The sequence below is a fragment of the Falco rusticolus genome, chromosome 5 (assembly GCF_015220075.1).
Source record: "Falco rusticolus isolate bFalRus1 chromosome 5, bFalRus1.pri, whole genome shotgun sequence".
In the NCBI taxonomy this organism is placed as follows: Eukaryota; Metazoa; Chordata; class Aves; order Falconiformes; family Falconidae; genus Falco; species Falco rusticolus.
Window position 1 is genome coordinate 63,697,247 of NC_051191.1, and position 27,109 is coordinate 63,724,355.

Consider the following 27,109-nt stretch of genomic DNA (forward strand, 5'->3'; position numbering starts at 1 on the left):
GCCATCACTTGCAAAAAGCAGGGGCTAATTCAGCTATGTGTAAACTGAGAGAGAAATCTTCAATGTTGGCCTCCAAGCCTTTTGCTATAGCTTGCTGTAGACAAAGCTTTGTTTTCTTCAGGCATCTTCTTTCTGCTGTTTACTACTTAAATATTTCATCTTTATTTGGTACTAGTCTACTAGTTGCATGTCAGTTTGCATCTTTAAGCAACGGTAAACACCATAACCTTTCAAAGTAGCTGAACAAGTAGCAATCCAGCTTCTAAACAATTTCAACACCTCTTGTCACAAGGAAAACAGTCAAATAGAAGTTTAATATTCTTGTGTATTTAAAATCCAAACTACTCCTGGTCGTAGCTTGTAATGTAGCAGTTTTTACTTTTTTTTTTTAGTATCCACACCTAAGACGGCTAGCAAACTTTGTTCTATTTCAGATACGCAAGAGAGAGTATTTGCTACAAATACTAATCTTCCAGAAGACCTTAACAGAGAAGTACTGTGTTCATCTCATTACACTCTTTCATTAGCCAAGAACTGGAGGAAAGCATTCGCCACTAGAAAATTAACCTTTGTAGGGTTCATTGGGTTTGCTGCCTTAATTAGAGATTACTGTACAAAGTTATTTTGCCTACCCTCAGTATGGAGGCTTCTGCAGATTGATGCTGTTGCAGCACTCTCCAGACTATCAAGCTGCAATAAGGTCTTTCACCACCTCATACCAGCATACTCTTCACACAGTCCCTCTGCTGCCTTCTCTTCTTCTCACCTCATCTAAGGGGTGTGTTCTCTCTCCTCTTCTTCCTCGGCTGCTCTCCACCACTTAAGGTGCAGCTGTGGCTGGTTAAGTTATCTACATCAGCCAACCACCCACCTCTGAAGCCAGCCCACAGTTGTATATTATCAATAATTAACCCAGCTTCATTGCTCTACAATGCTCCCTTAACTGCCCAGCACTGCCAAGGTACAGGGCTCTTGCTCTTCTCACACACATGGAGCTCTTGCAAAGTCAGTCCTTCCCTGACAGGAGGTTGTGCAACACAGGATCGGTGAGAACAGGCTCGTGATTGTGCTCTGAGCAGCACAGTTTCCTTTAACAGGTGTAACAGGCTCCTTCCTACGCTTTTTCAAGAAACTATAGTCTTAAAGGTCTACCCTTTGGGCAGTTGCACTGACTGGTTTCCACTGGGTCATTTTTAAAGCTGTCCTCATGGGAATGAAGAATGAGCTGGAGGAGTTTAACTAGAAGGTTCTTCAGAGTGCATATGAGTAGACAGTATTATTGAGATAATACAGGAAGCTATAAACTTGTAAAAAAATCCCTTCATCATAGCATGTTACTCTAGACTGTAAGATAGCAGCCACTAGGTTTAAAAAAAAAAATGCACAGTGTAACTTCGGTGGTTGTGACTTTCCACATCAAAGAGCAGATGGAAGCATGCAGCTCCAACAATGCTACTTGCATTAACTGCCAGGGAACCTTGTGTTAATGTTTTTGTTCCCTCAGCATCACATGCAAACTCAGTATGCTTCTCCACAGTATCATTAATGCACTTGTACAGACTGCAGCTCATTGTAATGTTGTTTATAAAGCTATTCTTAAAATTACTACTGTCCCACAATTTTAAGAGCTGCATATCCAGCTTGAAGGTGAGCTGACTGTTACATTTTTACCTATTTGGAAGTATTTGAATTTTACCTGTGGCATGTAACTTGCACTGGTGTCACAGACATGCCAGATGAGACCAAAGCAGCACCTATCCACAAAACAGGGTAACAAAAAAACCTACAAGTATTTTAAAAAGGGAGCAAACTCTGACACCTCCCAGACTGGCTTAAAAGCAAACATAACAGCAGTCCAGTGATGGGGAAGGCACACAGCACTGCCTATACGTGGTCAAGCTTTTCTTCATACATAGAGGACAGGCTCTTAGTAACAAAAGTTGAGGTTCTCATCTAATCATCCCAGCTAAGGTTTAAGTGTAGTTGGAAAGGAGACAGAGAAAGCAGTTTTCAGGCTCTGAACAGAGATGGAAAGCTCCATCCTTCAGCTCCCTGTCAGGAACACTTGTGCTTTTGGGCAGGGAACTGACACTTCCCCCAGCCAGATGAGTGCTCTAAGCACAGCCCTGTTCAGAGGTGCCCCTTCCCAGCTGTGGGCTGCCAACAGGCAGATTTTTATACACCTCCGTTCCCAGAACACCACATCTGGCTGCTGCCAGGGGGGCTTTAATACTCACTGCTTACTGTACTGACTCCTGAAGCCATTCTCAAGCATGTTCAGCACTGGAACTACAGCAGGCGGTGCTGGGCTATCAGAGTCCTTTAGAACCAGTTTTAGACAGGCCAAGAGCCCTTTTACCTGAGAGTACTTCCACTTTTAATAGAAACTTAGAATTTGAGTGAGGACTTTATAAAGTCTCTTAAAGCATTTTTTCTAGTGCTGTTATTAAAAAAAAAAAAAAGACAAAACCAAACTTAACTCAGCTGCCTGCACAGGTTCTGTCTATGCAGTCACAACAAGCTGTTGCCAAACAGGTGCAGATTTTGGCTCCACTGCAGGTGACAAGCAGCACACCCATGAGTAAGCAGCAAGTAGGTGCTGAAGTTTAGCATGTTTGCAATCCCAACTTCCTTGCTACCACTGTGTCCATGAACATCACTGCTTATGAGAGTCTTCACTGCCAAGTCTACTTTTGCTTACCTGAAGTGAGGCTGACCATAACTACAGTTTAATAATGCCTCCCCAATGCTAGCATCAGAGTTAAAACTGACTTGATCCCTACAGCACAGTCCTGTATTCTATCTCAGTCCTAAAGGACTACATGTGGATTCCTTCTTGTTTTAAGCTGCTGCAGCATTAATACTGCCATCTATACAAGTTTTGTTCAGAATATGAGACACCCCCATACCTCAGGCTATCCTCTGAACAGAAATCTATTTTGCACCTGCTGTATCAGGGAGGAGTTATTTTGTATTTCATTAAATGAACCAGGTACCCCTTCAGCAAGGCTGCAGTAGACCTTGCACTACAATCAAAATTTGAACTAAAGCAGCAGAGGCTGTAAGAAGCACTCTTTGCTTCTATGATCACATTCAGACCAAGCAGAATGGGCAGCCATATGCTTACCACAAGATGCAAAATTTTATGTCAAACCACATGTATGTATTCCTGTATAGGGAGTAAAGTCAAGGCACTTCAAGTGAGAGCATGCATCTTTAAGATTTTCCTTTTGAAACCACTATTTTGCTGGTGGAATTTTATGGATTTTTACTTTTTTAATCTTGACACTACCCTCATTGGCCTCTTCCGTTTCTATACCTTAGGCTGTGCTACATTTTCTTTAAGCAAGTACCTAAGTCATCACCCTCTGTATTTTTACACTGAAAGCTTGCCTTAGTTCTAGTGAATTTATTCCTGTTCTAACAGGGGAAAAACATAGCAGCTTACTAACATACTTATTTCAAAGGCCCTGCTCTCTTTAGTCATTCCAGTTTGGGGTAGAAGGGTGGAAATCAGCCCAACAGCAAGCTTAGGAACAGGCCTACCACCAGCAAGATGCATACTGGAAGTCACACACAGCAGTGCTCCCCGATGACAAGTCCTTTAAACTTATGGAAGAACCACGGCACACTTCAAAGCAAGAGATCAACAGAAACCACCTACCACAATGCACCTGACAACATCAGTCACCTTGTAGCTAGACAGACCCAAAGCCAACCACTTATTTGTATATTCTCAGCTTCCCCTGTTACGACACACAGAAACAAGGTTTAAAAGCAGCAGCAGCCATTGTGCCACACACACCCCCACACAAAGAGTAAAGCATGCCGTTTCTGACCCCTTCTGAAGGAAAGCTGAAGCATGTGCTCTGTGGCTGTTATATTACCTTTTTCCATCTTACCAGAACATAATCTTTGTTAAACTTACATTTGAATACAGCTTTCCAATAGGATGCTAACAACTCACATTCACTATATGTAAGGGAGGAAAGGCTAGCTCTTATTCAAAGCCCTTCGTTTTTCTCTGTTTCTCCCTGTATCAGCTTCAAACATCCGTTGCGCAAATTACATTTAAATCCTTTTCGCCCTCTGCTACTTGCCTCTGGGAAAAATAAACCAGCCAACCAATGATGGTTTTAGACTGTTCGGTTAAACTTTACGGTTGACTATGTGTCTAGTATTTTACTTCCAACTTTATGTAATTCTGCAGAAGAATGCCTCTTTCTGAATATACACAAGCTTAAAGCATGTGGATTCTCAGGAAGTGGCCTGCAGCAATGGTTGGACTGGCTGTCCAAACAGCATTACAACAGGAAACTATCAACAGAATATGTACCACAATCGACCTTCTTTAGGACAAATAAAGTGAACACCACAGTGCGGGACTTACTTCGGAGAAAGCAAGCCATGTCTGTTCCCCACTAAAGGCCCCGTATATTCCTTCAACAGTTCAACTGTCCCAGCTGTCTGTTCAGAATGCATTCCTTATGTTACAGGCTCTGCTGGAAAGGTTACAACCAAGGTAAAATTCTGTATTAGTGTGACATGATCCTGCAGGAGTTAAGAAAAAGTGGCATAAATGCCTTTGTATTTACAGAAACACACATGCACACAAATCAAGCTGAAAACACAGAAGCTTCAAACTTAAAAGAACAGACAGGCTTCTGTTTAATTTTTTTGATTTTTTTTATTTGGGAAAAGTGCTTCTTACAAAAGGCAGCTGCAAAACAATACGTTATAGACCTCAGAACAATTTCTCATTCCATTTAAAAGTGAAAGGAGAGGCAGTCTAGGGGACAAGAGCAGCAGGAGAACAGATCACGGGGCATCCACAAGTCAATAAAAAACAGCAATAATGTAATGCAAGGTTAAAATTCTTGTGCTGGGGCTTTGGTGGCAAAGTAATTTCTCAATGCAAATTACAGCCAGAAACTGCATGACTGCCTTTGTAAGCAGTAACTCACATAAACTGAGCAGCTTTACCAGGCAACCTGCCCAACTCAGATGCCAAGAGGCACGTGTACCTCAAACCAGCTGAGAGGCACAGCTATTTCCTAGCAAAGCTTACAGCTTAAGTGGTTACACCAAGTTCTAAAACTTACAGAGCAATAAAGCTAAAGGGGCTTCTCTGTTATTCCTCTGACCCCACCTTGGCTAACCGGATTTCTGCTCCTGAACAACCCTAATCATACACATGAAAGAGAGCTGGTGTATTAGGGAGTGCCATGTATTAAGTTAAGCAATAGTTAGTTAAGATCACTGCCACAGACTGGGCTGAGACCGCTAAACCAGTTTCATGTCCAATTGGAGGCTAGACTTCATGCACCAAGAGGGGATGAAAGATGGTTTTGTTATTTTAATGTACACAGAGTCTCCCCATCCTTGAGGTCCAACTCTACATTTATCTGTATATACACATAGAGAGTTCTCCTTTCACAAAGACATCTTCCTTTCATGCTAAACACAGTAAAAACCCAGAACATTCACACCTGGTTCTGGTTACACAGTAGTAATAGTAATGTGCAAGTAAACAAGAGACCAAAATCACAAATGAAGATGTGTACATGAGGGGGCTGGAACGGAGCTGATGCCAGAAAGAGTATTTTTATCTGGCCTGAAGTCAGAAATACCAGTACAAAGTCAGAAGAAAGGCCATCAGCCAATTTACATCCCCACTGCATGGCCACTGCTCATTTTTGTATCTGGGCTCTTCAAAATGAGTGTGGAAGTCCTGTAAACACTTTAACCCTGGAACTGGGTGAACTCTGTTGGGTACACAGATGAAGCAACAAACCTAAGCTAACTGTTTGACAGTTAAATTTATTTTTACAAAAACTAACATTTTAAAGATTTATTTCTTGTTATTTGTTTAAACAGAGGAAAAACAACACTCCTGGGGTGGGAGGGGATGGGAGGGGATGGGAAGAGACAGACCCTGGGTAAAAGTTATTACAACAGCACCTGGAATTGATCGGCCTGCCTAGGAGAAACACAGGCACTGCCACAACACCACAGGTAATAGCTACTGCCTGAAGCCAAGACAACAGTCCACATGCCACTGACAGGTGCTATAGATCCAAGTCATAATAATCTTCCAGCTCATCATGAAACAAGTCCCACTCATCTTCTGAATCCGTTAGCTCATCGTCACCTCCGGCTGCCAACAGCATAAGCAACATCTCACCAAGCTCGAAGGTCACCACCTCATCCTCGTCGGTCTCAAACGGATCCCCATTCTCCCGCTCCTCAATGAATTCCCAGAACCGATTCCTTCGCTGGGCCTGCGAATTGAACACAAGTATTTCCCCAGGTGACCAAGCAGCACAAGGTAGTAGTCTTCCCAGAGGCTGACATGGTTCAGTCCCCTGGTGTACTTTCTGACATGCAAGAAATCATGTTTCTCTTCTGGGGAGATACTGACTTCCAGTAGAATTCACCCTTTACACAACCTACTAATGCTAACCAACATTTCTACTTCAGTATGTTTGTGTACTACTAGGAAAGTTTTAAAAATTTACTCTTTCCATCTCAGCCTCCAGCATTCACAATCTTCAGACCACTGCCTCCTTCAAATTCACCTTTACAGAGGTCTAGCAGAAATTAAAAAAGCCAACATTTCCCTCTCCTCTTCTCAAGGCAGCTGATTTAACGCAAAACCCTCTTGCACTCTGTATAGAAAGGACAAAAAACAGCAGCACTGACCCGGCATCTACTTGATGTTCCCACTTTGGGTCTCTGTGGCTCCTCTCGGCGGCCATCAGGGTAGGCATGCTTGTAAAAACAGTTCCCTCCAAACGGACAGCTCCCACGGCCTTCATCAAAATACCTGCATGGCTTGTTGCTGGAAAGGAAAATATCGCAACCCTTACTCACAGCAGACCCCAACCAGACTTCAGAATTGCATTTACCTGTAGTCCAAGAAGATCTCAGGTACCATTTGGAGCTGAAGGCATTTTGTCAGTGTAACACCTATGTGCAGAAATGATGTATTACAGTGTGTGGGCCGATGCATGCACAGGGACACTGATGGCTCGCAGTGCACAAGTTCGTACTACCTTACGGCTACACCACCAGTGTTTTGCAGATAGAAGGGAAAAACGGAGGTCAAAGAACACAGGAACAGCTTTGCGACTGTATGGTTGCATGCATCTGTGGGCCAATAGGCAAGGACGCACTTCACACGTGGTGGTGGAAAGGAGGTGCGAGAGGGCTTTACATCCACACCCTTCTTCTCCGGATGTGCCTTTATCTCTGCAGTCTCAACTTGCCAAAAGGCTGCAGTACTCATACCTCATTGCCTCCTTGTATTTCTGAATGAGTTTCTGCTTCTCTTCCTTCTCTTCCACCCAGTACTCACTTGGAATGACAAAGTTAGATGTGATCCGACATTCTGGGCAGGACCTGGGGAATGAACAGACTGTGCTGCAAAATTCCACATTACAGGGCGCTTTCTCCCCTATATAACAAGTCATGGCATATATCCATCTTTAAAGATATATTGTACCCACACACTTGCTGTATGAGCTTTTCAATCTAGATTCTCTCTTACACATGAAGATAGCCTAAACTCTCTCCTTCAAGAACTCAATGGCAATGGCAGCTGGTCAGCTTGTCTCAGAAAAGCTTGAAATAACACTTCACACAACTCCTTTTTCTTTAGAATTAAATACATTTATTTTGGTATGATTTCTGTATTTATATGATTGGAACTTTGTTGGTTTTTTTTTAGAACAGCCTTTAAATGGAGAAATGTTCTGTCAACTGATTAATGATCTAGGTCAGTAATGAATTAAGAAGCATACATTCTGAACTGGTTAACCTGTTTTCAGGTTCCTGGCTAGATGTCCAAAATGTAAAACAGTAACCATTGGACAACATGCTACTAAATAAATGAAAGTTATTTGCTACCATTACGTGAGTTTTGCAAACTTAATCCTCGTTAACCAAATCTGAGTGTAAATGTCACCCCTAAGAATTATTCCACTTCCAAACTAGTTAGTACGCATTAAATACAGTCTGCATCTGGAAGTCTGTTGCAAGTTGTCACAAGTTACTAAGTTCTTCCACAGTAACAAAGCACAATCGAAATGGGAAAGTGCCTCACTTTATAATCTTGCTCTCAAATTGTTTAGCACTCCTCCACTTGCGGATGCACTTGAGACAGTAGGTGTGGCTGCAGTTGGAGAGGATCCCAAAGCGGCGCTCACTAGGATTAGCTTTCTCATACACCACTTCCATGCATATCCCGCACACCATGTCTTTACTACGTTGGACAGCAAAGGAAAGCTCCATGTCCTTCTCATGAGCTTCAATGCAAGACTGAAAAGGAGAGACAAAGAGAACAACTACAGAGACAACTGGTCATCTGGTGAACCCTAAGCAGGTTTTTAAGCTCAGTTATACTCTGCTGTTTTGCATAACAAACGGAGTATGATTAAGCTGAAAAATCTTCATCCTCAAAAAGTATTGCTCATATAGTGGGGAACAATCAATTCAGAGTTCAAATTCCTTTCTTCACGCACTGCCTTTAAACATGAAAAAGGCAATCTGAAAGACCATCCAGCTTTACTGGGCAAAGAACAAAGCTTTAGTATCTTTAAGCAGACTGCTCTCCCAGCACAGATAAGGAAACTCAACTCCTTTTGATTATGGCCCTAACAGGAAACAGTCCAGTTTACAACAGGAATTTCATTCACTGCCTGACCTGCATGCACCTTCGAATGAAAGGGAACTGGTGATAAGTGATGGTAGGGAGCTAGGAAGCAATAACTTAAAGCTGTTTAACACCAGACAGTTGTTTGCTTACCTTTATGTGCTGGGATCTTTGCGCAGCATCAATTGGATGCAAAACCTGCAGCCCACACATATCACACACATCCCCATGGATATACACGCAGTTTTCTCCATAACGGCATTCTCCTACTGCAGCATAGGGGCACAGCTCCTTCTTCATCTCCACATCTGCTTGCTGCTTTTCATATTCTTCCTCAATCACCATTTCCTGCAAGGGTGCTTCAGCACAGGAAGGAGCAGCTGGAAAGAGAATTAAGGACAGTAAGCAATACATTCAAATTTAGATCACTGGGAGCAAGAATACGTTGTTTTAATGTAATCTTCGGGTAGCCCTGCTCAAGTTATCCAAATAGAATAATATAAACAACCAAGGTTCATTTCAGTCCAAGTTTCACATACTCTCAGCCTGAACTAACAGTTATTTTCCCACTCAAGAAAGCATGACCAATTTCTTCATCCTTCAACCCAGACAAGATTAAAGCTGTCAAAGTTTCAGTGGTCAGATTCAGATCCATTTACAGACTAGGTCTGCACTAGAAAAATCTCACTAGTCCTCACAGCAGCGTAAAGGCATTCATATACAAACTCTGGTTCAGCAACAATTAAGGTTACAAATCTCTCACTGCTTTGAGAATCGATTTCATATTGGCTAAGTTAATAGGCTTTTTCCCATAAATTACACAGTTGAAGCAATAAAGGTGTATCCAGCATTATAAAACACCAGTAGCTCCTTATGTGCAGGTTAATTAGCATGTCACTGTTCAGCCTGAACATCAGACTTTCACTTCTAGACACCCATGCGTTTCTATGAATTATACAAAAGCTGCATCCACTTCTCTCACCCAACTAACTCAATTCTAGGTATCTGCCAAAAAGACTATCCTAAACAGGTATCTGGTCTATCAGTCAGACACGTAAACCTAGCTTTAAGAAGCTGAAATTCAGGGTGTCTTCATTACATTCTAAGCTGGCCTTCAGTTTCGCAAAATCCTAAGTAAACTCCTTTATCTAATTCTAAACTGAATTGAAATTCATATCATTTCCCCATTTAGAGAGCTGCTGTTTAACACTTCTCCCCATGCCTCTTGAACATATGCTTGTCTGTGTCAGCTCAAACAGCCTTTGGAGATCATTCTATAAAGCAGGATGATAAACTAAGTTACAAGACAAAGAGCAGTCAGTTTGAAACTGAAGATGTAACACACACAGAAGGACAACAAAGTATTACTATATTCAGAATAAATACCAGGACGAAGAGAAACTGGACTTCATTTACACAACCAGTACCTGTTACAAGAGTAAAGTCAATACCACTATAAAAAAAGTGTAACTGTTTTAGGCCATTCGAGCACTAGATTTGGAGAAGCTGTACACTCGCAGTTTTCATCTCCATGGAGCAAAGAGATACAATAAGCATGTGTCAGTCAGCCTGTTAGCTTTTGGACATGTAGAGAAAAAGGAAAAGCAGGTCCCTCAGAGGTCATAGTTTTGGGGGATAAGCAAATATGGAAGATTCTGAAGCAGAGGAAAATATTAGCTCTCAAAATAAGTTTGAATCTGCTTCTAGAACAGTCTCTGATTTTAAAGGTCACTCGCCACTGATCCTGGATCAGTCTGTTTGCTGGAAACATACTTTTCAAAAGCAAGTGAACAAACAGAATAACAAGTCAACTGTAACCTCGTTTTTTGGTAAGACTCCCAAGCAAAAAATCTTCATTACCTCTTCTCCCCCATGAATTCCAGTTAATTTTCTTGATGCCAGTTCACAAACAACCATATACTAGGCTCTACCTACTCTTCTGAGTAGCTGAACACAACATGAAAAACTGAAATCTCGCCCACCCCCCCAATTTGAAATCCTTGTCTCCATTTCAAAAAGAAGTAACAACAACAACCACAACTACCAGTCAGCTTCTATTCCCTCAGCTGTCATTTCTGCAAGTGCTTTTTTTTCTGGTTAACGTTACAGATTTTTGTACCTAATTGATTCACATGATTCTGGAATCTTGTTTGACCCTTACCAGGGAAGGTGAGTTTGATACATCATAGTATGGGGATGGGCAGAAGCCTACTAGACAGACAAATGCAGCTAAGTTTCAAAAGAACCGAGCAATACAGTACTTCTTTTAATGGGACTGGCAAGAAGATCTTTGCTTAAGGCAATCCTATATCCCTGGAAAATGCATACTTTGATGAAAGAGGAGGCACATTTGAAGCTTCTCTTAATAGAGAATTTTTCCAGAGTCACCTGCACTCCCCCCCAAGGATATTTTTTGTCAAAACTTTATTCACAAGGGTTTTATTCATAGGACACACATATTACTTGAGGTTCTTTGAGAATAAATGCTTCGAAGTCTCACACACACACATGCCTTTCCAGAGACTGACTTAGAAACCCATATGCTGGTCCACTGAAGGAGAGGGCAGAGCTTCACGTCTTGGCAGAAAAAAAGTACAAAGTACAGAGCTGTTAAACAAACCAACAATAACTACTTAAGTCAACAGGCACAGTACAGCTACCAAATTCTAGCCCAGTCCACAGTACCATCTTTGCACAAAAAAAGTCCAATCAGTTCTTAGTGACTATAGACATCTAGAAAACAAGATACAGATCCACGCACGTCAGTTTTTAATAATGGCTCTAGGTACTTCTACAGTATGAGAGGGTAGGAGAGGGAAAAACATGCAGAAAGCAACACCAGTTTTCCAGTCCCAGTCTTCGTGCTGTTCCAGCACTTCCCCTCAGCAAGTGTTGTTTTTCTATGAAATACAAATTACATTAGTATTTCCATTTCTGAATATCTTGGCTTCCATAACCTAAAGCCCTGCATGCATGTCTCCTCTATCTACTGCACTGTATCGGCTAGTTTTGCTTCCTCTTTGAAAGCAAAATTAGAGAAACTCGCAAGATTTCACTGCCTCAGTAGCCCTGAATCCAACATCCCTGAATAACATTTAGTCTCTACAACTCGGCTGCTTTCAAAAACCACTACCATCCAGTAGGTGGACCCAATCCCTGTCTTCTCACTGCCCATCTCAGTCAACAGGATGTGGTGAAAGTTGATTAACTGATGATTGAATACTGTTTATGAAAGTCTTTGATCAGATATTTAATTAGGAATTGATTAACTTGGACAGTGAACTCAAGGAGCTCAAAGACAATTTATAAATCACATTTAATGAAACTGACAGGTGGTGCTTATTCCAGGCTCCCTGAACAAGCAGGATGTGAGCAGGACCATCCATCCAAATATTCTGTGCAGCTGTGTCAACGACAGTAACTTGACCAAGCTCGGACATCTGGCCAATGTCCTTGGCATGTGTGGACCTTATGGATCATGAGACAGTGCATGTCTGCACTTGGCACAAACTTAAAAGCTTGCACACACTAGGTATGTAAGCTTTTTTGTCTTCACCGAGTATAAAGGTGGGCAAGCTCTGGGACTGGGTCAGAAGCCCCACCCACAGGTGGATGCATCACATAGGAACTTCCCAGTTACCGAGAGACTCCTGGCACGGCTGCAATGGGGCTTCCCAGCCGAAGTGTGGGCCTGGATGATGTTATGAAGGTGGTAATTGGTGATGCATCCTTTTCTTAATTACTGCATCACATCATTACTGTGAAGTGTTACAATGCTCTTATTACTTTTATCATACTGTGCATAATAACTAGTACTGTTTCCTTTTATCATACTGCATGATATTTTCCTTTATTATATTCAAATATAATAAACTACATTTCTTTTTATATTTGGAGTCCATTTTTATTCAGTATCCAGTCATGCAGCAAAACACAGGGTTAAATTCATACTACTGGAAAAACCAGTTCATTACCTTCAATTCACACACCACCTCCTTTCACTCTAGAACACACCTGGTAGCATCAAATGCATTCATCTTGTAGCAGCAAGCAACAGCAAACCAATTCAGTGTTTCTTTTATTTCTGCCTTTCTACTCTCCCTCGATTATTCCAGAACATCTAGCAGCAGTAGCAGCAGAACAAATGTGTAAGTGCGGTGCATCTGTACATCAAACAAGCGATTACCTGAAGAATTGTCCCTATTTTCTTTGCTAGGCCCCAAGGTCATCTTCAAGACATCGTGTTTAGTCCCAAATCAGAGAATCATTTGCATTAGCAGAATGTCTTGTCTCATAGTAAAAGATTAACGTTACAACCCAAGCTGCACATAGCTGAACTGCCAACCCTGAATCTGCACCATTTGTAAGACAACTTGAAACACATAGGCTTCTAGCTTAACTTGTGAAACAGGTTCCACTTTAAAGTTTCCAAGCATCTGTACGTTTCTCCAGGCATTTAACAAGAGTAATCTGTAAGGCTTTAACATATACACTGTGGAACACACTGCACACATATTCCTGATGACTACAGCAAGGTTCTTCACTTTTATAGCTTAATCAAGACAGTGGCTTCAAAAAAGTTTTTAAAACACAGCTTTTAAGAAGTCACCAGGGGAATTAGCATCATGTAGCACTGTTCAGAACAGAAACAGCTGAGTATGTTTGTACATTAAAACACACCAAATTTCAAAGGATACAAAAAAGATAATCTGAAACAAGACTCGGAAGAGAATGTTACTTAATCTGTGGCTGCCCCAAGTTTCCATGAAAATAAGCCTGACCCTCTAAAAAAGAAACAGCTTCAGTAAAACTGAGCAAGCTAAAGGTATAATGAAAACCTTTAACACTTAAATTTAGGAGAAAGCACCAGCTCTCCTATGAGAAGCAGGTGTACTTGAAAGATCTCTGGCTATTCAAACTAGCAATGAATTTATTCCAGTGAAGAGCCACCCAGCCATTAGGGGGGGTCTGAAGCTCATAAAAAGAGGCTCAGGAAACCAGACTTGTTCAGCCTAAGAAGCAGTCTTATTGCTATCTTCAACTACCTAATGGAAAAATGAAACAAACAAGAAACCGAACAAACAAAAAACCACAAAACCAGAGCCAGATTCTTCTCAGATGTTCACAGGACAAGACACAGAAGGCAAGCTGAGGCAGGGAAAAATCCAATTACATACTAGGGAAGACTTTTTCCTTGTGGAAAAAAAGTCAAACACTGCAAAGGTTGCCCAGCAGTTATGGCATTTTGAACATCTCCAAGGACGGAGATTCAACTAAACAAAGACTCTGGTAACCCAACATAGCTGACCCTCCTTTGATCAGGAAATCAACTAGATGAAATCTAGACGTCCCTCCCAACCTAAATTATTCTATTCTGATTAAAAGAGTAAAAAACAAAGATCCTTTGTCTCAATGTACAAAGAAGCTGTATCCCTTATGAGACAAGGTGACATATTAACAGGTAGAAGACAAGTTTTCATTCCTCTGCACTATACCCAACTCACAGATAGACCAAATTCCATAATCAAACTTCTCAACAACACTAGCAAAATGTCACTCGACCATTTCTTTCCTCTTCACCTTTCCTCAACTCAGATCACAACAGGCTCCAGCAGCACCCTGTAATATTGAGAATGTAATCCTCTTTTCAGATGTGAGAATCCAAGTATTGCTGTGGAGACAAAGTAGTGTAATCTGAACACTGTACAACAACTTCAAACTCTTCTGGACACAAGGCGTCCGTTTTGGATTCAACCATTATTTGAGTACTCATGGTTGTAAGCCTTCAGTTTTAGAGAGCCACATAATCAGAAATTACACTAAAGTAAACATCTTCAGCCTACTTTTAAGTGAAAAGTTTAAATCTTTGTGCTGTCTTTCTGCAGGGAAAGCAGATGACAAGTATGCTACTCAAACAGTATGGTCCACATATTGAGGTTCTTCAATCTCATTCTCAACATGAGCTGTCACATGTGAAAGGTAACTAGAATAAATTATTTTCAACCTCTGGTTCAAATTGCCAGGGGATTAATGAAAGCAAGCATTAGGCATCAATTCATTCTAGAGGAACCTGTACGTCCACTGGAAGAACCTTTAAAAGACTGCAAAAACAACAAAAAAACCCCCGAAACCAACCCACCCCAAAAACAAAGGCAAGATTATCTTTCCAAAGCAGCGCTATGAACTGCACCCCGAGTATTTTCTTCTCCTATCACATATGCAAACTAAACTTCAAAGAAGGATATTCTCCCAAGTCATTCAGAGCCATAACAAGAGGAAGTCAGTTATGCAGAGACTGTCTTTAAGGATAGCTGGTTTTGGAACGTAAGGACAGCAGTAGTAACTGATATGGAATGGTCCAACTATTCACATTGGAATATTCAAGCATAAGTTAAGGACAGATCACGTGAAATGAGTAATAAGTATGAACAGCTGTACTCAAATGCATTAAAATAAATGCATTACATATAAATTGTCAACCCATGACAGAAATTTATTGTTAACCCATGATCAGCTTACCACGTCCACAGTATGGCTGCCCAGGGATAAACTCTACAGCATTCACCCAGTCTTCAGCACCTACTCCTGCAGCTGCCAGATCTGCATTTTCATCTTCCATCTCAGCAATAAATTCTTCAACTGTTTCAGGGAGTGATGCAAAGTCTGAGGATACCGAGGGATAAATTTTTGCATCTGGGTCCACATCAGTCATTTCCTCCTCTTTCAGTGGCTTGGTGTGCTCATATCTAAAACGTTAAAACACATCATGTCAACTCTTCACAAAAAAATACTTCCATTAAGTGGCTCAAGGTACTGGAAATAAACCGATTAAGATGTAAACACACCATTCAGAAGGAAAACCTAGAAATGGCTTGAAAGAGAAAGCCACTGATGACCCATTATCAACACATGCTTCCACTCGTGTAATCTGTCAGCACTGCTTAAGAAAACAGTAAGATTCTCAATGATTTTGGAAGAAACGGAGCAGCATACACAATTCTTACTTAACTGACATAGAATGAACTTGAGTTATGTCCAAAACTGGTCATGTACCTATTACACATGCGTAGTATTACCAAATGAGATTAATCAGTTCATTCAGCTTTAGAAAGAAAAGACTAAGAGCAGAAACTGCCGTCTTCAGCTACCTCATGGGAAGCCACAGGAAAGATGCAGCCAGACTCTCCTCAGAGGTGCAGCGATAGGGTAACAGTACACACAAGCCAAAAAATCGGAAGTTACAATTAGGTATTAGGGGGGAAAAAACGAAAAATCACTGTGAGAGTAGTCAAACACTGGAATGGGTGCCCCGAGAAGCTGCATAACCTTCATCCTTGCACATAATGAAAACTTGACTGGACAATGCCTTAGGAAATATGACCTAAACTGCTCAACCTTCAGCAGAGCTCCAGAGATCCCCACCAACAGAAATGAGTCTTCCTCTCTACCTGAGCGTCTTTCCTCATTCAGATTTTATGTTGAATTTTAGTAGTTATTTCTAATGCCAGTTTCAACTTACTGTGGAAAACTATGCTCAGAACTCTTTGATCCCCTACCACCCACAGAAAAGTGCTATTTCCCTCAAAAATCTGTCTTCCAGCAACTAGTAGACTACATAGGAAAATAAATTACAGGTGTACCTTTGAAGTCTTAAGACACTTGCTGACTGATTTCCAGGACAAACAGAGGGAATTTTTGGAGATCACACGTAGCTTTTAAACAACTGTGATTAATTAACCTTGTATCAGACTGAAGCCAACAGTGTCATGAAATCATGAAAAATGAAACCATGACACAGCTTGGGTTGGAAGGGACCTTCAAAGATCACCTAGTCCAAACCCTCCCCAATAAGCAGGGACACCTTTCACTGGATCAGGTTGCTCAGAGCCCCATCCAACATGACCTTGAATACTTCCAGGGATGGGGCATCCACAACTTGTCAGTTCTTGCATATTAAAGAAATGCTCCCAATGAAATGTCAGCTTTGAAATCCTAAGGAAGCTATGAAGCACAAATTTGAAAGTCATGCCTTCAGACCTTTATATTAGTGGCCTTTAAAGTGGTATGCAAGCACCCTATGAGGCAAGCAAGACAACCCATTGGGGTGCAGGAAGAAAATACTAGAACTCCTGTCATTTTTCCTAAAAAAATAAGTTTTTTCCTAAAAAATAAGTTTTACTAATATTTAACATAAAAATTAACAGCAATGTCCTCAGTCTGTATGTCAGAGGATCTCAAGTATGGTATGTGCAAGGTGTCCTGAAGGACAAGTGGGTGTTCCACCACACAGTGGGGCAGATGCACCCTCACTTGTTCGTTCACTTTCAGCATACTGCAACACAATGCAGTCTGCTTGTGCTCAATTGAACGGATCGACAGATTATCTTGTTTTACCTAAACTAACCCTGACAAAGTCTGATCAAATAGCTTAAAAAGATTCCTGTGGATTGAAGACAACACTGGTAATGCGAGCAAAAGCAAACAACCAGGAAATGTTAGAGCTAACACTTCTATTATGAGCTCTTCATCAGCCACGCTGCAAAATAAAGACAAAGCCAACTTACTCAGATCTGACAAGAACTTGGGGGGGCTCAGTGTATATTGTGCCTTGGGATATTAGCCAATGGCAGCATGAAGCCATCACAATTAGCAAGACACTGAAAATCTAAACACCCAGATCATGAAGACAAACCTCTACAATTTTTTCTGAGATGCTTCAAATCATGCGATACTCAATCCTGTGCTTTACAAAACTTCACAATAAATGTTTATAAGCCTCTTTTGAGAACTTCTTACATAACAGTGAAAGACAAAAAGCCACATACTATTGGACTACTTGTTCTTTCTGCTGTGGTAAAAGTTACTGAAATAACCTATGGAAAACAACATGGTGACAAAGTAAAACACATTCCTTTGTCAGCAAAGATTGTAGGGAAATGCACAGAAAACACTGCTGAATATTGGAAATGTTTTCTAATACTTGTTTCTTCAGAGTGGGAAGTTTGCTGCACACCTGGATGAAAGTCCAGTTGTTGGTAACACGTCTCAGCTTATGGTATTTGCTAGGTTCTGTTTCAATAATAAACCTTTTTGTGACCCACTAAAGAAAAGACGTACCAGAAGAGATAGATATATTCTCAACAAATTACTTCTTTAATAAAGACAAAAAGATGAACTGGAAGAGATACTTAACAGTCAACAACTTTAATAAAAATTGTTCAAGTGTAACCACTGAAGGAGCTGCTGCTTTCACTGGAATGAAAAAACAAGGATTCCATGGTAAGGTTACAGAGATAGCACCACACCAGTACTGAAATAAACTGAACTTAGAACAAGAGCTTCAAATCACTGTATTACAAAATGTTAAATGAAGTTTTTAAAAAATAATGGAAGCATACTCAATCAACGTTACTGTCAGTAAAAAAAATATTAAGGCTTTCAATGAAAGTAACAATGGGTTTAGACTGTCAAAACATCTATAAAATATTATTTCATATTTATTACAGTCTTTCAAATTCTGATTTTTGTGTATGTTTCATAATGTACATAATATATTAGTAAAGTAGCAGATATATATAACCTATAAACAAATAAATAGGGAGTGCTCAAAAACATTTCACTTATATGGTGGCATGATCAAGTTTGGAGACCACTGATCTACATGATCAAGAAAGCAACAATGGCAGAGAGAAGGCCACAGAGATGCTTATTTTTGTTATCTTTCTTGTACATAGCAGCCATATGTTAAACATGAATGTAAAGCTATGAACTAAATATTAGTGTCATGATTTCATATGGTAATCATGTATTAGAGCTGCTGCAAGACACAATGTTAAAAATCCTGATAAATTTTAAGAAATTGAACTTACGATGATGAGCACAGCCCTAACCCTTTGTAAAGCTTTGTTATGCTAGGAGTGCAACAGTTTCCTTTCTTCACATTTTTTTCTTTTTAACAATTTCAGTGGTATAAGTCAAGTCATGTTTTCATAACATAGGGCCATTTGGTACAGGCAACACGATAGAACCTACAGGACTCCACTCCAGTTTCAGTTCCAAGATGACAGTTCAACTGTCAGAGTAGCAATTCCTGAAGACACACACAACGGGGGGGCATGGTGGTGTGGTGTGTGTGAGAATCTTACCTGTTCAGGCTTTTATGATCACTTACCAGACCTAAGTCAGTTCCATCAGTTCAGCTAGTCTGAATGTAGCCTCAGACTTCAATTAATTCATCTACTCATTAACAAACACACAAACCCTGACAACTAGCCCTTTTACAAAAACCAGTTCTCTTCTGGCCTTGCCTTTGCTTATTTATTTGCATAGCAAAGCAAACACTACAGTATTTAGCAAGAGAAGGCAGTTTGTGAAAAGAAGCTATTTTTATAAATTTTTGAAGTTGCAATGAAAGAGGAAAATTAAGATTTACTGGTTTTCTGTGAGCTCTCTACTGAAATGACTCCCCTGAAAGATGGTAAATGGCATTCCTTTACCTGCAACGATCTCCATAAGCACAGCATCCCCGCTGATAATACCTGCACACCATAGCAGAATGACTAGTGGAGAGGTCATGGGAGTAGCGACAGTTGTCTCCTTCCTTGCAAACTCCATGCATGAAATATCTGCAAGACACAAGATTACTGTTAATTAAGGAGCAGCAGTGAAGCTGTAAAAGTATTTCATGACTAGTTATTCTGTAAATCAAGAAGTGGCGTAAGACCAAGTCCCAGTATAAACATACAAGTAAATGTCTGAGGAAGGATGAAACCTTAGCTATTCCAGCAAATTGCACTGCACATTCAGGACCAATGCTTACAAAGATCTGAAAAAAACTGCAAAGCAAACCTTATGCTGGGCTATGACACAGAGAGGAAAGAGACAAGGACAAAGCAGATAGGAACAAAGTTTTATTTGTAGCCCCTGTGTTCTCACACCAACAAAAACTTTTGAGAAGCCCACTACTGAATCAAAGATTCAAAATCAGCCACACCCTAAACAGTTTTCCTGAGGGCTTTAATCTATTTAGCATTTGTAAATAATTCTAATCAGAAGTAATTTCCTCTCCAAGAATGCAAAACATGTTTGTGATAGATAATTACATCTGACAAAACATAGACGTTAGTTTTTGCCAGAGGAGCCAAATAATCAGTAGGACCACCCTGCTTCAACACTGTGCTGCCCGTCTTGAAAGAACTGCATGGTTTCAAAGCTTTTGAGGACAGTTACTAAGTTTTAGCATGTCAAATAATGGAAGTTTAATTGAGCATCCTCAAACTCAGCTGTTCAAGAAAACCAAACAGTCATTTTCAACTTGTTTGTGTATTCTAGGTTAACATTTAAAACGTTTTTAAATTCAAGGCACCGTACTCACTATGTTCACATCAAAACCACAACTGAAAACACAAGCCTAACTACATCTATCCCAATCCACATAGAAGTCAGTCAAGCAAAAAGAGAAAAAAACCCTAAACCTCCAAACCTATGTAAGAACTGAATCTATCAACATGTTTACTGACACATTGGTTTAGAAAGCGAAGCACTGGCCTCCAGATACCAAGTCAGCTGCAAACCCTGAACTCACTGGAAATACCAAGACCTGGTAAACAATAAAATTTGTTAGGGGTCTCATACAAAACACCACTCAAGAAAAGACTGAGAAGCAGATTACACCAGTCTAAGTTTATCTTGCTGCTGAAAGGGGCAGCCCTGCCCTCCTCCTGTTGCATACTTCCACCACTTACCACCAAAGCCACCAGAACCACGTCCTCCAACCAGCTGACTGGGCAGCCACACAGCAGCACAGCCAGCAGGAGACAGAAGGATCACCTTTCAGCAGTCCAAACTAAGATTAGGATAGCTCTTTATAAAACAGCACATTCAAGCTGATATTCCTAAACTTAAAAGGCATCAAGTTGTTGAAGTGCACGAACTTCTACATAGGTACTTAATCTACTATATTTTTGAGAAGTCAGGTAAATCCAAGGGAACAATTCACCAAAGGACATAAGCAGAGCTACATTTGTAACCCAGTACTGGGGATATTAGAACCTGAGGTGAGTTTTAGGAGGGCTGATAACCCTCCAAAGGCAAAATCAGTGGCGTATTCAAGGTACTAAGAACAAAACCATCTGAAGTGGTTTTATAAACCACCAGCTGATAACTTGCCATCAGGCTACAAACCACACTCAAAACCGTCCACTGCCTGTATACTGAGGCCACATAGTAGCCAGGTAGGAAATGTGGTTCTACATAACAATAAGCGGTGTAAGACCAAGGTGAGGCTCTGCAGGATCTTCTCCCCAGAGAGAGGAGTACCTTAGTCAGGTCTGCCAGGTGGATGTAAACAGCTATGCCATCACACACCAGGAATGAGGTGCTGCGACAATAAAACAAAAAAAACCCCACCCTCCATAACCAGCACTTTCCACTGTTAACAAAAAGGCAAAGGAAAACCCCAGCTCTTTCACCACCCACACACCAGACTACCTCACTCAAAGCCAAAAAACAACTACCCGCGAACTCATGAAACCAGAACATAACTGCAATTTCTGGCTTGCTCTTAAGAAATGAGTCACACCAATAGGTTTAAAAAAATCATCCAGGTTGTTGAACGTTTGCTCTTTTAACAAGTGTTATCTCTACCCCTTGCTTATTGCCACACAGCATTGCTTCCCCCATGTGTTGGGGCATGCAATTTCACAGCCACCTGTTGACTCAGATCAGGAAATGGCTTCAGATGTAACCTGACATTCCTTTTGCTGCCCCCATGGTTATTTTTAATCTAGATCAGATCACTGCTCAGCCACAGCACACAGCTACACTGCTCCTTAAGCCAACAAAGCGTTGGGACATCACCATGGCTGAAGTAAGTGACTAAAAGAAAGGCACCAGCCTGGAGTGAAACCTTCTGTTGCAAAGTACTCGGTCAACATAAATACTCTAAATACTTCTCAAAATTAGGCTCTCCCACTGCTGCTTAGACAGAGGAAACTCCAAGTCCCCTTCCTCCTTTCTCAGCTTATGTTAGAAAATCCTCTGCAAATACAGGTTCTGTATAACCCTGAAAGTTGTTGTAATTCATTACATAAAGATGGTAGGCTATGAAGGGAAAAAAACCTGAAACACTCACAAGCTCAATTTAATCCACATGTCACTTTAAAAGGCCTGCAATCCTACACAGCAAACTCAGCACCCTTTCAATGAGAAGGCTGGGGTGGGAGGAGAGAAAAATTTATTTCTCTGAGGCTTACACCAACCTTCCTCTGCCCCCACCCAAAAGGTAAGACTTTTTACTTTAAGGTCACAAAGAATTTAACACCTTACATGTGAAATTGTGCCATTTGGCTGAAGTGTGCTTTGGTCATGTCAAAATTAAACAGAGTGAATTACTTATGGTGAAAGGTAACAAAACTTCTGTTGGAGTGCACCTTTACACACACAGATTATTCAATTTAACTGTAACTTTACGCAGCAGGAATACCAGTCTCTTGTTTCTCATTACAGGAAAAAAGGATCCTTAAAACTGAGAAATACATTAATTACCTGCCTCACTCAGTGATGCCCAGAACGCTACCTGAAATTTGCATTCTGACAAGTAATAAGAATACATATAATTTCATCTCAAAAAAGCAAAACTTGATCAAGTATTGGAACTGATCTTCTCCGACTGCCTGTGATGCTCTCATCCAAAAAGCACTTATTCTGGTAGTGGAGCGCTTTGTCTTTCCTGTTCAGATATACCAGTGTGATTTGGTGAGTTTGCATGGGGAACCAGACCAGAGAACTGACAGGGGTCCAAACCCAGATGATCTCCCCAAATCGGTTCATTGCACAACTGTACAAAACATGAGTGATACCAATACACAAAACCACCACCCAAAAATAGTAATTGCCTGCATTGGCATTTTATCATTGAAAAACATTTCAATTCATGTCTAGTTATGGATGCCTTGATCAAAATAGAATCTCCTGATTTTCATGGGGTACTTAAAAAGAGGTCACAGAAATCAGGCTTTATGCATCCGAAAGTCTCAAATGGTACACAAGATCCTGTGGACATTTTTTGGAAACTGTATAGAGAAAACACTTGCCCAAGGCCATAAACCTAATCATGTCTCCAACTGCTGTAGGGGGATCAAGTGTTACAAGTGCTACAATTCATTTACTAGAATGCCTAAAATGTCCCAAGTTTATCCAGGTTTCAATGACCTTGATTTCCATGATGCTTTAAAGTATAATAACCTGCTGAAGATTTTGTTTTCCACTGTTACATGAATATTATTTCTATTACTTGCCATAAGCTACAGAAAAAGAATTTGTAATGCCTTTATCAAAAAGACAATGCAGTGTTAAAACACATATAACTCCAGTCTAAAATCCTGACCAGCACCAGCTTCTTTCAGATACTCCCTCCTATGTATTAAGTCATTACCACTGTAATCCTATTAGTGAAATCAATACACAATACTTCTTTCCCTAGCTTTTGAAGCTTGCAATGGGTTTGCTTATTCAGGTATGGTTTGTTCAGGTCCACTTAATTCTGATTTTAGGTAACCCCATTTTTGTTTATTAAACGACGGGTTTTGCTGAATTAGAATGTCACATCAGCCAACAGACCTCCCTCAAAATTGAGACATTGCCACAACTGGCAGACAGGGAACCTCAGAACAGCAGCCAGCTGCAGTCATTAGCTTCTTCAGGTGTCACACAGACTGAGAATTCTCAGGGAAGAAGGTAGCGGGGAAGAGGCCAGGCACGTTGTTCTAGCACAGGAGCCATCAGCCATGTGAGTGGCCAGTGAAATTCTACATGAATTAGTAGCCTTAAGAAAAAGGAAAAGAAACAAAGTAGGTCTCAAAAGCATTTACCTCCTTGCCCCTTCTTCTCCATAATGTCCTTCAACAAGAAGCTACTGGGAGATCCAGAACAGAGCAGCTAAGAAAGGGGCAATACAAGCAAGCTGTTAAGAAGTTTGCACCCCACACCTTATGACTAGAGCTGCAATGAATTAAGAAGCCATACTTTACCTATTCAGAGTCTTCATATTAAAAGACAGATAATACCTGATCTAGGTTTTCAGAAAGAACAGCAAAAATACAAACATGTAGACCACTTTTCAAAGTACACCAATTAGTTGCTAAGGGTTTTTATTTGTATTCAGGTATTAAATAAACAAGTGAAATGTAACATATCTACATCAACTTGATGACCTTCATTACTGCAAGACATCTGGAAAATACAAGTACCTGGAGCTAACAGTGTCAAGTCTCTGGAAAAAAAATGTTTGCTACATCACTGCTCAATAAAACCACGTATCCTTCTGAAACTGGAAGGACAGAGAAGCTTGGTAAGAACATTTTTCTTACCATTTCAAACATATCAATAACAAAAGGATCAGAATATTAAATAAAAAGTATTTATAAATTAGTTTTATTCCCCTGTTTATTCCAGACAAAAGGATAAATTATTACACACTACAAAAGCCTTGAACACTGCTGAACCACAGAAGCAATGCAAGAAATCTATTTTTCATCATCTCTTAAGGAACATGGTACATTCCTATGTTTAACCATGAGATTGCTACACTTTAGCTGCAAGAAAAGCAGAAGGGTAACATCTGCAAAACTAGATGTCTAGGAAAAACTCAAGTCCTTCATCTTAGTCATTGTGTCTCTCACTCAGATACCATCCCAAGGATATCACGCTGGCATAGTAAAAATCATTAGTGAACTAATTTACCATAACAGGTATTCAAAGGAGCGGCAAGAACTGAAACAGCAGTATTACTTCACCAGCCATGAAGTGTTAAGTCCTTATACTGAAGAGACTATTTCCCCGAAGTTTTTCAGGCAGCATTTACTGTCACCCATATGATGACTGAAGTAAATAAAGCCTATGAAGAAACAGAACTGTGCTGTTACTCAAAACAGAAACTGCTCTACCTACTACCAAAAAAAAATAATTGCGTTTTGAAATTCAACCCCTTCATCTCACAGTTAAATCCTCAAGCTCATTTACAAATGTAAATCAAAATTTAATAATAAATTTATTTGATTGAATACAAATGCATCCTATTAAAACTAAACTTAGAAAACCAAAGTTATTATCACACATTCCCAGAAGCTCAAGTCAGGGTTGTTATTTTCACTTTGAAGCCTGAGAAAAGCTATTCTGCCTACAACCTGAATAGCCCTGTAAAAATATGCAAGCAAGCAATGGGATAACTAGGAGGATTAGTCAAGAAGAACAAAGAATAGAGACTTTCATTAGGTCCAAAGCTGAAATCTCACTGCTGTTTAAGCTCCCATTAAAACAAATTAACCATTAAAAAGAAGAGTAGCTTTAAGTTCCCACTAATCCTGTTTGTAAATAAATATATTCATTAGACAGACTCACTGCATGACACATTACAGACTCGCTCCACTGCACACTACCAAACTTCACTGCTTCTGTAATACAGCAGTCGCTATCTTCAATAAATTGATTCATTGTGTTTGTTACCTGAGAACATCTATCTATCTATCTATATCTCTCCCCAATCCATTTCACTTAACTGAGCCTTTCGATCTTCAGAGGCATTCTATCTAAAGGGAACACCAACCTATACCCTTGCAGCTCACTTAAAAGCTGAGCTAAGCATCATTCCCGGTCATTTCCTCACCACTGGCCTATGTTTAACTACCATACATCAAATATTAACCCGGCTATTAACAGGGAAAACTCTTTATATGCAGAAGTACTCAGAGCTGAGAAACAGTGCTTCTCATCAAATGGATACATTAACAAAAAAAACCCAGTTACCAACAGTTAACAGGAATGCTTTAAAAACTGCAGGGCATATTTAACAGCACAAAAGAGACACACAGCAAGCAAGTTCCCTGCGAAAGCCAAGCAACGGTTCTTAATAGAGCTCTTTCAATCTGCAATTGGCACAACTGGAAAAATACGCAGACAACAGAGCTTCTTCCTTTCTGCCCAAGGGATGCTCCTTTTTGCTTTCAAGTGACTTGGCAAGTTATTTGCCCAGGGACATATTCAGGTAAATGTAACTTACAATTTTATTAATAAAAAAACCCCAAAAACAGAAGATGGTTCTTGATGCTAATCTTAGACTACCGCTTGCTTTCATACAAACTGACAAATGTATTTCTGTATTCAGAAAACTGGTTTATATTCCTTTCAGCCTGCAAACAGAACAGCAATAAACGTTTAAAAATAGCCCATCTGGCAAGCTTTACAATATGCAGTACGATTTGCATAATCCCATATAAAGATTTATCAGAAATACAGTTTAAAGGAGAAACACAAATAGAAAATGACGCAGCATATAGAACGTTAGTGTAACACAAGTAGCAGCACTCCTCACATTTCGCAGCCTATCACGACTTTTTCCATTCTCTGGTTTAAGAAGTTATTGTTCTATCAGTCACGAATTCAGTTCCATTTTAAAATTTTATTCAGAGGGGCCAGAACTTTAACCGTTTCCCATTTCCTGCTTAACCGCATTTTCTGGAAGGCGGTTGCAGGCCTGCCGTCCCACAGTCTCCTTCACACCGACCACTGCGGTCGCATTGCCACACAATGAGGAGCGGCCCGCGGCACCGCACGAGGGGCCAGCACCGCTCCCCGCCCCCGCCCGCCGCACGGCAACGGGTCAGCGGCCACACGCGACCCTCACGGAACACCCCCCGTCCCGCAGGGCAGAGGCGGCAGCCAGGCCGCAGCCCGCGCCGCCCCGGGCCCGGCTCGGGGAGCCTAGGCCCGACGCGCGCCCGACGAGGCCGGTACTTCCGCAACGGCCCGCGGCAGCACTACATCCCCCACAAGGCCGGCCGCGCGCCGCCTTCCGCCCGGGGCCGCCGCAGGGCGCGGCGCGGCCCGGCCCGGCCAGCTGCGCAGTTTGCCGCAGGCCTCCCCCCAGGGCGCCGGGCGGGGCGGGGCAGGGGGGAGGGGGCGCTGCGGCCCCGCGCCGCGCGTACGTGACCGTGGGGGGAGGGGAAGGGCGCGGCGCTGAGGGAAACGGCCGCGCGCTGGGGGGAAGGGCGGCCGCGGGCCGGAGGGGGAGGGGAGAGCAGGGCGGCCGCGGCCGCTCCCGCCCGGGTTGCGGACAACGCGTACCTGCAAGTGACCTGCTTGGTCCAGCCGCCTCCTCCCAGCCCCATGGCGGGCGGCGGCACGGCTGCAAAGTCGAAAGCCGCGGCTGTCGCTCCCGCGGCCGCGGCGGCGGATGTTCCCAGGGCCGCGGCGGCCGCCGCGGCGCCCGCCGTTGTTCCCAAAGCCACCGCCTCCGCCATTACTGTTTATCCCACACAGCGGCAGCACCGGAACTTCCGGGAGCGCATCCTTCCGGCCGGGCGGACGGGGCGCAACCGGGCGGCGCCGGGGACGGCCGGCAACGGACAGCGGGGCGGCTGAGGCGCGCGTCGGCTCCGCCCCGTCCCGGCGGGGGGCGGG

At 41.6% G+C, this 27,109-nt stretch overlaps 1 protein-coding gene across 1 annotated transcript; it reads right to left on the minus strand.

The window, feature by feature from the left end:
• Positions 1-4,667: 4,667 nt before the first annotated feature.
• On the minus strand, positions 4,668-27,074 carry MKRN1 (makorin ring finger protein 1). Its single transcript, XM_037388342.1, has 8 exons — positions 26,774-27,074; positions 19,150-19,278; positions 15,173-15,399; positions 8,807-9,033; positions 8,105-8,319; positions 7,291-7,401; positions 6,703-6,841; positions 4,668-6,281 (listed from the first exon to the last, which is right to left on the minus strand). Exons 1-8 carry the CDS (start codon positions 26,947-26,949, stop codon positions 6,069-6,071), a joined length of 1,437 nt encoding a protein of 478 aa, XP_037244239.1. The 5' UTR covers positions 26,950-27,074; the 3' UTR covers positions 4,668-6,068.
• Positions 27,075-27,109: the final 35 nt, after the last annotated feature.